The 11,146-nt window shown below is 37.6% G+C and overlaps 1 protein-coding gene across 2 annotated transcripts; it reads right to left on the bottom strand.

The window, feature by feature from the left end:
* Positions 1-282: 282 nt before the first annotated feature.
* Positions 283-10,744, bottom strand: SAMD9L (sterile alpha motif domain containing 9 like). Of its 2 annotated transcripts, XM_067291687.1 has the most exons (3): positions 10,588-10,744; positions 9,446-9,519; positions 283-7,053 (listed from the first exon to the last, which is right to left on the bottom strand). In XM_067291687.1, exon 3 carries the CDS (start codon positions 7,050-7,052, stop codon positions 2,265-2,267), a length of 4,788 nt encoding a protein of 1,595 aa, XP_067147788.1. In that variant the 5' UTR covers position 7,053; positions 9,446-9,519; positions 10,588-10,744; the 3' UTR covers positions 283-2,264. The 2 variants fall into 2 exon arrangements, with proteins under 2 accessions (XP_067147788.1, XP_013796981.1); XM_013941527.2 differs by lacking the exon at positions 9,446-9,519.
* Between the last annotated feature and the right edge of the window lie 402 nt (positions 10,745-11,146).

Below are 11,146 nucleotides of genomic sequence, written 5' to 3'. Positions count from 1 at the left end.
TTCTGAGGCAGATATTTGGCATGGGAGAGTTTAGTTTTCAAAATGCAAAGATTAACAGAGGAGTTATGAAGCAAGAAGAAAATGGTCTTACAAAGTAAAGGAAAGTAATAGGAAATACTAGTTAAAAACAATTCTGCCAGCTGTTGATGATCTGTATCATCAAATACAGTTCATACTTTGCACAATTAAAGATGTTATCAAATATTTGTATTTATTAATGAGCTACTGCTGATAAAAGTACAATTTTATAACAAACATTCTTATATATAAAAATAATAAAATCTATATTTCTGTAATTTCACACAGGCATGTAGTGAAGTGTCTAGCATGTAATATACTCAGCAAAATCCCGAAGTTTATTACTAAATGTCCATACTATACAGCTAGTCTGAGTTTGAGCACAAAAAAACTCTTGTAATTTGTAGATGTGACTGAAGAGATGTGACTGACTGAAATGAAGACCAAAGTCTTAATTTGCCATGAAGACATGGCAAATTTCTTGCTGTAAAACTTTATTTGAAAAGATGAATAGTTTAGTGATTGTTAAATTGTACAGTGATACCCTAAGAACTAAGTATAACAAATAATCAATTGCTAGGAAAAGTTCATGTAGTATGCCATATGTAATAAAAGTATCCTATTAGAAACAAATTGAATAGAGGATAACATGAAGTGTGGAGTCAGTGAGAGACACTCACTGTTACAGGGAGTCACCAAGAGAAATATATTTTGGCTAGAGTTAAAGACCAGTCTGGATTATATAATAAACCTCCTTTTCCCTATTTGCAACTAAAAGAAGAGCTTCACTATAGCAGAATAAATATGTTGCATAATTCTATCCCAGAGCATACTGTCAGGTAACATTTGGAGCAATGGGATCTAAAATAACGAAAGAAGTTATTCATACAGAGGGAGTTATCTATCTGTGCACAGACTTCAACTGATAAAAGAATTTTCATGACTCAATGTGTATCTCAGTCATTTGCATGAAGGATTTTCTTCCGTGCACATGACTGTAGATGTAAACTGTGGTCTGCAGGGTTTTTTTTTCTTGTTGTCAATTTTGTTGTACTAATCTTCTGCTGATGTGCCACTTATTTTGCCTACTGCCTTGCCTGAGTGTAAGAGCTAAGGGGGCTGGTGGGCTGATCAAAGATCCAACCTGCAGACCTTCCTCAGGCAGTTTATTGCATTGAAGTCATCCGGTTATTCTGACCTCCCAGATGGTACTGACTTGTTGTTTCTGGTGTTTCACACCAATATATTTTACTTTTTTGGATCATAATTGTGTCTTAACACAGCAGGCAATTCTATACACATGAGGAAGTTAATGCATGCAATCAATGACCATTTAAAACATTTTAATTGCATTCATTCGCAAGGATCAAACTTGATAAGAAATCTATTGCTGGAAGTAACTCATGGAATTTATAATGAAAAGAAAGACCCAATCAATTTTATATAAAGCAGTAGCAGACCCACCAAAAAAGAAAAAAATCTGTCTAATATTGGCTTCAAATGCCAACTGGTATGTGTGTTTTTACTGTAGAGCAGAAAGTAGCTGTATCTTTGGTACTCATACCTTTGGAAATGCCCTGAGAAGGGAAAAGACCAGTGCTTCTGTCCTCCCACAAGATGCATAGCTTGGTTATTAATTTGGGTCCATATACAGATGAATTACAGATGGATTCAAGTATGTACAATGACAACAGAGGACAAAATGCTGCTTTGCAGCTGAATGGCCTTTTCATTCCTCTTGTGCCAAGATGACACCAGGTACAGTGAAGCATCAGGCCATGTTAAATGATAACATGTTTTCTAATATACGTTCCTTTCTCATATATCACTTACACAGAAGCACGAGGATAGTGACATATTCTTCCTTAGGAATAGTGACAAAAAAGCTAGCAAGATAGCAGGGTTCTTAAAAGAGATGGTATTTCACTTTGTCATTACATTTTCAAAGTATTCTTTAGAATTCGCTTTTCTTTTCTGAATGGTTTCTCATGTTTACATCAACCAAAGAAGAACTTTGAGCAGTGCTGACAAGTTTATAGAACTATCTGCACCAATATTTCAGTCTGATTGATTGTCCAAACAGTGGTTATGATAGTAGCAAGACAATTCTGCATGGGACTGAAAGACTAACAGAACGAGGAATGAAATATAATGTATAGCCAGAAGTTGTCACTTGCAATTGTTGACAAAAAAATGTTAAGGGTAGCTGTGTCTAAAGAAGCCTTGTGGCAGCAACCCTGGAATACCTATTGTTTTAATGACAGACTTTCAGTGTTGTATGCCAGGAGACCAGCGATGGAAAACCCAAGGTAAAAAGACACTCTTTCTATGTTTGGGCCGTTTTTCAACAGGCATGAGGGAACCGGCTGCACTGGTATCCTAATGGTTTCATTACTGCCATAGTCTACATAGATAACCTTACCATCAGCTCTTCCATCCAGAGGAAGCAAAAGATTTTGAACAGCCTTTTCCTTCCAGATATTGCCACTCTGCCAGAGGGAATTCAATTCTTGTTCTGGAAGTGAACTAAAGAGCTGATCTATTTTTCCTTTGTGAACAAATCTGTTCAGGCCACTGCCTTTCCCAAGATAGAAATGAGCCAGAGGTAGCTTGGAACGACACAGGGTTCCATAGCGCTCTTTGAAAGAGTCATTTAAATGCCTAACATAGCTTGCCATTTTCCTGGAATCTTCATTTAGTTGTTTTCTATTTTCAGGCCAGAACAACAAGGAGGCTAGGAAGAAAGGCTCTACACACTGTGAAGTCAGTTCCACTTTCTGTAGAATATTTAGAAGCTGACTTCTCAGCTCCTGAAAAACATACAACTTAGTGGATTTAGATTTAATGCACTTGAGGACAACATTTGCCAAAATCAGATTCTGTTTTTCTTTCAGAGTTGCTTCTGAACTCCCCTCACACAAAAATTCATATGCAGCTACTATGTCTTCTAGTTCTCTGTCAGCATTTCTGCGATTTCTGTGGAGGTATTCCAAAAGTCCAGAAAATGAGTCTGCTTTAGAAGCCTCCAGACTGTCCCGGTAAGCTTTCCTACGCCGAGACAAGGGCCACTTTGAGACCTGTTCATTTTTCAGTTGCTCAAAATTGGAATTGCAAAATACTCTTGTGTATTTGGTAAAACATTCTTGAACCTTCTCATATATTTTTGCTTCTACAATTTCTTTTTCATTGGTCTGTGTTTTGAAAAAGACAAAGTAGTCTTCAAAAAAGTCAAATGCCCTTTTCAAACGTGATTGCAAATTATTTAAAAAGCTAGAATGAAGTGTAAGGGCCTCAAACATTTCACTCTCTGTGGCAGGGGTATCTGTCTTCAAAACACTATTTCCTGATAGATGCATTGCCAAATTTTTTCTACACCATGGGTCTTCTTTGCTGAAAAAAGGAACATGCTGAAGGACATCAATAACATAAAGACAAGTTTCTATTTCTCCCTGATAACCAGCAGTATTGTATGTGTGAAACTTTCTTTTAAGCTTTAGATGCTGCAAATTTTCTTCAGTGTCTGCATTTTCAGCTTGCTGCTGAGATTCTCTGAAAGCCTGTGAGGCATTCTGAGCAAGTTCCAGCATACATTTCAGGTCCTCAGCTGTCATGTCTGCACTCTTTATTTTGTGCTCTACCCAGTATCTTAGCTTACTTTTATAGACTTGACCTAATGTATCTGATATGTATGAATTGTGTGGTGCTCTTTCTTTGGCTTCTTTGGCCCAGTCCAATGCAGAGTCAAACTTCTTTTCTTTAATGTAGAAGTATCTTGCTAAGGCTTGGCAAATGAGACTGTTTTGCTTAAATCTAGTGGATCCTTGTTTCAACACATATTCCACTTTAGCACACTTTTCTTCCTTATGAATGGCTTCAATTAACGGGGAAAACAATGTATCTGACTCATCACCATGCTCCTTACGCTGTCTAGTAATCAGCATGGTTTGTATATCACGAATAAGTTTGTCTTTCTTTAACGAAGTCTCATAAAATAAATCCTCTTTCAATAACCGCAAAGTAATTTCACTTTTAGACAAGTCATAGGTTAGTTTCAATTCTGTTAGACAGCGACATGCTATCAAGGGGTGAATGATACGCAGACCTCTGTATCTCGTGCATTCCTGTACCTGAGCATATATTACAATATTGGAACAAATTCCCATCTTTTCTATCAGTTTATCTTTATCGCAGCCAGTCTCTCGAGAATTAATTCCTAAGAATTCTTCACATAGTGATATTGAAACTGTAGATTTACTTACATAAGAGTTTAACAGTGCTAAATAGTAAATAAGTTGTGCTGGTTTAGTGGTAGTATCCAAGTTATTCAGGGTATTTTTTACCACTGTTTCAATGTACTGTGGATCAAAGTTTTTCTTCATAATCATAAATGAATAGAAACTGTCAGGATTTGAATGCTGCTTTTCAATATCTTTTAGTTTCTGATCAAAAGCCCTTTGCTCTTTTTGAGAAAGCAGATGTTTTAGAGAAATACTGTTCAAGGAATTGATAGTTGCATTTTCATCAGGATTCTGAGATCTCATACAATTTAGAATGATCACTAAAGGATTTGCACAATCAATGTGTTTTTCTGTTATAGCTTTCTGAATGTCTCTCTGCAGAATATAGATGTTTTCTTGCTCTTCAAAATCATCCACAAGAAGTAACACTGGTATATAGCCTGTAGAGTTGTTTGCTCCATAGGTGATTAAAGTTGTCAGTTGTGTTTCAAAATCATTTGATTTGTTTTTCAGAACAGCACATCTGAATTGCTTCCGGAGATCCCAGAGGATGTGCATAGCTAATGTTGTCCCGCCACAGCCTGGGTGGTGGTAAAGGTTGATAATTTTTACAGATGATTGATTAGTACTGTTAGATGAAGACATAACTAGCTGTTCGAGCTTTTCATAACCGTCCCTTCTGATAAAATCTGATGTATGATTTTCAGAAGAGAAGTAAAAATTCCACCATGACACTTTACCACCTCGATAAAAATCTTCTTCCCGTTCTTTCAGGAATTTTTTAAATTGCTCTGCATCCTTCTCTATCTCTGTGTCTTTGCATTCATTTACACAAAGGATTTCTAATGCTGCCATGGAGTCTTCTTCTTTCTTTAGAAGAACAGTAGAACAACCAGCAGAGGGTAGAAGTCTTTCAGAAGATCGTGTCACTGATTTTAATTTTGTGATGGTACCATTTACCATTTCTAGGGTTAAATTAGAAACACATTTGGCTGAAAGCTCTTCCTCACTAATGCCTCTAGCATGCAGAAGATCTTTCCATCGCTGATATGTACCTGGGCCAGTGCAAATGCAGAGCATGTCTTCTAGTCCCTTTGATTCTTGGTAAAATGTAATAAATGTCTCAGTAAGGGGATCCATTGAATCTTCCACTGTGGAGAGCAAAAGAAACACTGTTAAAAACTTCCCACTCTGCTTTACATCTTTGTGTGAAAGAAATGAAATCAATTTTCTAACATCAGCAGCCCTATCTCGTTGCCATGAACGAGGATCTAACGGTGGGTGTTTATTGCCTTCAAAGCCTGATCTGCCATTGCAGAAAATCCAGTTGGTCTCCTGATGCAGATTTAGCTTTTCAGCTTGTTCAGAAATGGAACCCTCCTTGTTTTGATAATGTTCTGGGAAGTGAAGTCTGGCATTTCGATTTTTTTGGTAAGTTTTGAGTACACCATTCATTTCTGATTCAAAATCAAAGTCAAGCACAGTGAACCATTTTATTTCCTGCAAAAAGTCTAAGTGCACTATTTGATTTGAATGGCACTTGTTTGTTACTAAAATGTAGTAGTCATAATAAGAGTCATCCAGCAAGTCCCTGTTACCAGTGAGCAGACTAACTAGTTTTAGTCCTTCATTCCCTGTCTTTTTTTGCCTTAAGATATATTCTTCCTCTGCTTTTTTACGAGACTTTGCTAAAGATGTCAAGGTAGATTTAAACAATTCTAATTCTTTTGAATTTTGGATGATATTTTTGGAACTAGCTCCATCCCGGATGAAGAGAGCCTTGTTCCAGCCCTTACTTTTGTATTCATATGTGTAGGTTGAGAAATATTTTGTATCACAGAGGGAGTGTTTTGGAACTATATCTATTTCAATGACAAATGTATCTGATAGAGTTCCATTTTGTAATAATATTTCCACAAATCTAGGTTCTCTAATGCAAGCTTTTGCAATCTCCGCATACTTCTCAGGAAAGTACTTTCCAATGTATTTATTAAAATGATGAATATATGCTTCTTTGTTGGTAACTTTTATTCCTTCAATTTCCCCATGTGGATTATCACGAACTCCAAAATGGATAGTACCATTTGTGCGAGAGTTCATGCAGGCTGCAGCAAATCTAAAGACTTCATTGCTAAATTTCATCATAATATTTTCTTCTTGTGCCTCTTCTGTGTTGGTGAGTAATTTGAATTCATGTGCTGGATCGATGAGATTGAGCGGTCCTGTTTCAGGGATATTAAGAATATTATGGTGTGTATATCGAGAACCATCACGGAAATTATCAAAAGGATGTGGCATACAAGTCTTTTTGGTTGGGTGCTGGTTGCTTGACAGTGATTTCTCTGATACATCCTCTTTGCCATCTGACTTTTTTGCTGCTTTGTCTTCTAGGGGCTCAATGTTAGAATTCTGTGATGTACTGGGATTAAATGACCTGTATTTCTTATTGCACTCTTTCTTTGCAATTTCTTTGTCTTCTCCTTTGCCATCAAGACCATGTTTGGCGTCTTCTTGTCCCACAGCTTGGTTTGAGCTTTCAGGTAGTATGTTATTCTGTCTCAGGACGTGAATAATTTGAAGAGCAGGCCCATGAGTTATGTCCATATCTACAAGATCTTTTTTAGTTAACAGTCTCAAAGTAGAACCAGTCACGTCTTGGTTAAACAGAATTTCTGCATACTCCTTGTCAATCTTAACTTCTTCGATTGCCCATTGTCTGACTTGCTCTTTTGTCCAGTTGTCAACATTTTGATATAACTTTGATTTCTCATTTTCTTCAGTGTTAGTATTTTCCATTCTTTAAAGAAAAAAACCACAACATTACTAAAAACATGTTTTATAGTAGCCTATTAATTGAATAACACATTTTTCCTTGCTGTTATCTACCATTAATTTCTTCATTAGTGTAATCTGCCACATGGAATATACTAGTTCAGTTGAGCTAGGGAACACAGGCAGAATGTGAAGTTAAATCATATATAAGGCATTAGCTACTTTTAAGATACAGATTTTAATTTTCTTAAAGCACAATTTTATTTTAATCCTGTTTTTAAACCAGTTCTGCAACTGACACTACACAAAAATTGTGACTGATACCTATTTGCAGTCATTTGGACACCTATTTGTGGTCATATGGTCTGTCGGACACAAAACACCATCACAGTGGGCTCTCATTAATTTTGCAGTCTGGTGGAGAAGCAAAATCAAATGCACACAGAAATCCAACTTTTTTTTACCCTTAGATGTGGTCAAATACAGAATCTGAATCTGAATAATACTGTGAAGAGACATTGGAGAGGAAACATACTGCTGTGCTTACTTTGTTGTTGCTATTTTACAAATGAAAGGAAAATCTTTTCCATACTACCATTTCAGTAACTTTCGCATACATTAAGGTTTCTCAAATTAAACAAAATCAAGTAGTGAAGCAACATTTGTAGAGATGTTTTTTCCCACTTAAGTTAGCTTTACAATGATATAACTACTTCACCTCAGTGGCATAACTCTGATTTACAGCAGCATAAACTCATAAGCAGAACTAATACTTGTTAATTGTCCCACATGGTTACTAGATGCACAGCAATTGCAGGGTGCTGCAAGGCTTGCTTTCATGGTATTTTGCAGACCATGCAAGTGAACTCTGCCTGGTTTTTGGAGTCAAACAGAAACTGTGGAATGTGAAAGAGTAGAGCCAAGCCCAAACTAGAGCGTCCTGTCTACTAACAAGCTACCTTAGTGAGTGCTCTGCATTATGTAATTGCATTGTGGGAGAACTAACAAAGCTCACATCCATCAGTTTACAAAATGCAGACACACTCTTGACTACTGGATTCACAGAGAGAGGTTTCATTTAGGAAACAGTGTGATGGGTATGGACTTCAGAAGTCAAACAAACTCTGACATTCTCCCTCAGCAGTATGTTCCTTGATATAACTGCAAGCTGGGGTTGTCAGCTGCTATTTTGCCTGGAAATGTCACTTTCAAAATTGAGGTGGATAAAACCTGAAAGACAGTGCGATTTAGCTACCTGATGATTGCAGTCTCTTTTGAAAATCCCACCTCCGGACTCTAAGTATCCTATCATTCTGGTAATAAGCTGCTCTGTTTTTCCCCTCTTAAAGCTTAACAGAAGTTACACTGGGTACAGATCCTAGGATAACCCATGATGAGATTGTAATATCCAATCCTTGGTATCCAACCCTATCAGAAATTATGAAAGTGCTCCTCTGATATGGGATCTGCTCCACCAGCAGCCTTGTCCTGTCTCAGGCTCCATAGCCCCTCACCACACCCACTCCTGCTTCCTTTCCTGCTGCTGCTGCTGCACTTGACATTGCTGCTGTTGCTGCCACCTGTGCCACTGTGCTGCTGTCAGCTGTAAGCCCTTATCATAGCAGAAGTAAAAGATGGTGGCATGATTAGCAATGATGGTGCAGGAGCAAAAGCAACTGAATAAGCATTGACAGTCGAAACAGCTTTTTCTAAAATTGAACTTTAAGACATGGAGCTGATATGTGTTGGCATGACCCATTAATAGCTGAATCCACCAAATAATGAACCATGCTCTTGCCTTTTTTGTACGCAATCTTTGAAGCAATGATGGGTCTAATATTTAAGGAGCTTGGGGGATCAAGTAGCAGAAAAGTAGATCTTGTACTGTGTCACCAAGTTAAAGAAAGCAGCAGCACTGTATCCCCAAACACCTGGATAGGTAAATGCACCTTGGAGGAACCATCTAATCTGCAGAAGGTTTGTTCTACTGCGAATCACCTCAGTTTTTTCACTACAGCGGGTAAACATTAGACAGGTGCCCAGCTAACATACCTACTCTTCAGTATGGGGGGAAAAGCACAAAGACAGGAATTTATGAAATAGCATCTTTCCTGATTGCTTGAAGTTTTTGATGTGCTCTGCAATGAAGCTTGTCCAACACATAGCAGACAGAATTAGAACTCTGTTTAATCTCTGAGACAGGGAGAAGAGCATCTTGCAATCCACTTGGTTTTAGCAAAAACTTTGAAAAAAGAGGCACAATAAAATAATAAATTTCCTTTAGAAGTATCTAATTTTACTTTATCCTTCTGCTTCCTTTGGGAGAATTATATTCATTTATCTGAAATTATTACTTTGTTATGGAATTGCACCCAGCTACAGTTGCTGCATTAATGGTGATAATCTACTCCATGTACCTTTTCTTATTTGGAACTGAGTCTTCCGGAGACAAAATGACTTCTTAGATTTTTCAGTGAAGAAATTTTGTTTCCTGAAAGAAAAGAAGCCTTGGTTATCTAAGCTACCCTAGCAACATGCTTTCCTCAATCTATCATTTGATTTTCTAAACCCAGTATTTAGTGAGAAGTAATGGTAAAGATTCTTCATAACTAGTGCTGGAAAACATCTGTCCTTCTAGCTTTGGCCAAGCGGCCTCCTGATTTAACTAATGAACCATGAGAGCAGAGATGAAAGAGGTTTTGCAGTCCAGAGAAGCTTGCAGTTGAGCCACTGCTACCTCTTCAGGGACCCTCCCCTTTGCTCACAGGAAAACCAGGTCCTCGTTCTTTCAGATGCCATACTGAAAATGACATGCTCTAGAATTGGTCATTAATAGCATGGTGAGCACTTATCGTAATAATACTGGGGAGAGGGGGGAGGGACAGACTCACTGTTTGGTTTTATTTCAAAACTTAAATTGCTATCATATTCACCGGTAACTCCGCCCAGGATACCAAGAGGCTGAGAAAAGAAACCGAAACCAAAGCATTTCTTCGATTCCAAGACTGTGGTCAGCCCAGCAATGTAAAAGTATGATATTCATACCCACCAAAGTTATCCTCTGTAATACAGGCACAATTTATTCTTACATAAAACCAAATATTTTTATGTACTTTAGAACAGTTGCTGCATGTTTAACTGTTTGGAAACCCTGCAATGAGAAAAAGCTCCAGAATGGGATACTTTCATTTCCTAGTCTTGATGCAGTGTTTCTAAGTTGCATCTTACTGGCTAGATAATGATTCTGGCCATCTGAAATATTTTAAAGATGATCTTTTCCAACGTGGAGTAACTCTGCCACTTTATTTCTGCAGAATAATTTCTAATGAGGGCATGTTCCTTGGCATTATTTCACTGCAATCTTGTAACAGCCATATTTCATGTGCAAAAGTTTAACAGAAGATTCAGAAGACATAAATTACGAGAAGAGTTTGTTCTAGTAGGTTAGAGATCATCTCATATATAAAATTAATGTCTCAGAAAAAAGAAATGGTATCAGACTAAGTCATCAGTTCTTCATAAAATATTCCAGCCCCTAAGTAAAGATAAATGTACTTACCACAACTGCTCTGTTCTGCAGTTTTTTCCCTGTAGTTTTTCAATAAATGTGTTTTGTTCAAGCAGGAAACACAGCAGCTAAAATTTGGCTGAATTCCTCTTCTAAACCGTGAAAGAAACTATAATTAGTTTATAAACTTCTAACAGAAGTCTGACCAGCAGAAATAGTGGGAGGGATTGTGCATCTCTAGTCATATGATCAGGTTTCCCCAATGGTAAACACCCATGTCTAGGGAAGAGAAATAACAGCCCCTGCTAGAGAATAGCTGTTATTCCCTACCTTTTCCTCCTATGCTCCTAGTCTGCCCTTCCATCGCTGTGTCTAAGACGCTGAAGTTAGACTGGGCATGTCAGAAACCGAGTGCACAGAGGAGAGGAGGAAATAGATGTGGGGTGTTTGGGAGGGCTCTACTTCCCTCCTCCCCCTTGGCTTCCTCTTTTACAAACTAAACATTGGGTGGAACCATCATCATTTTCTAGGAATTTCATTAAAGAATTATATTCTAGAGCACCTTTATTAAAACACTTTTATTAAAACACAAAACTACCTTGAGCCACTA

Source organism: Apteryx mantelli, chromosome 2 (genome assembly GCF_036417845.1).
Source record: "Apteryx mantelli isolate bAptMan1 chromosome 2, bAptMan1.hap1, whole genome shotgun sequence".
NCBI classification, from domain to species: Eukaryota; Metazoa; Chordata; class Aves; order Apterygiformes; family Apterygidae; genus Apteryx; species Apteryx mantelli.
This window is presented reverse-complemented; position numbering and strand designations above follow the sequence as displayed.

Excerpts from the sequence above, each read along its gene's own strand:
- SAMD9L (XM_067291687.1), bottom strand. The coding sequence starts at position 7,052 with ATGGAAAATACTAACACTGAAGAAAATGAGAAATCAAAGTTATATCAA.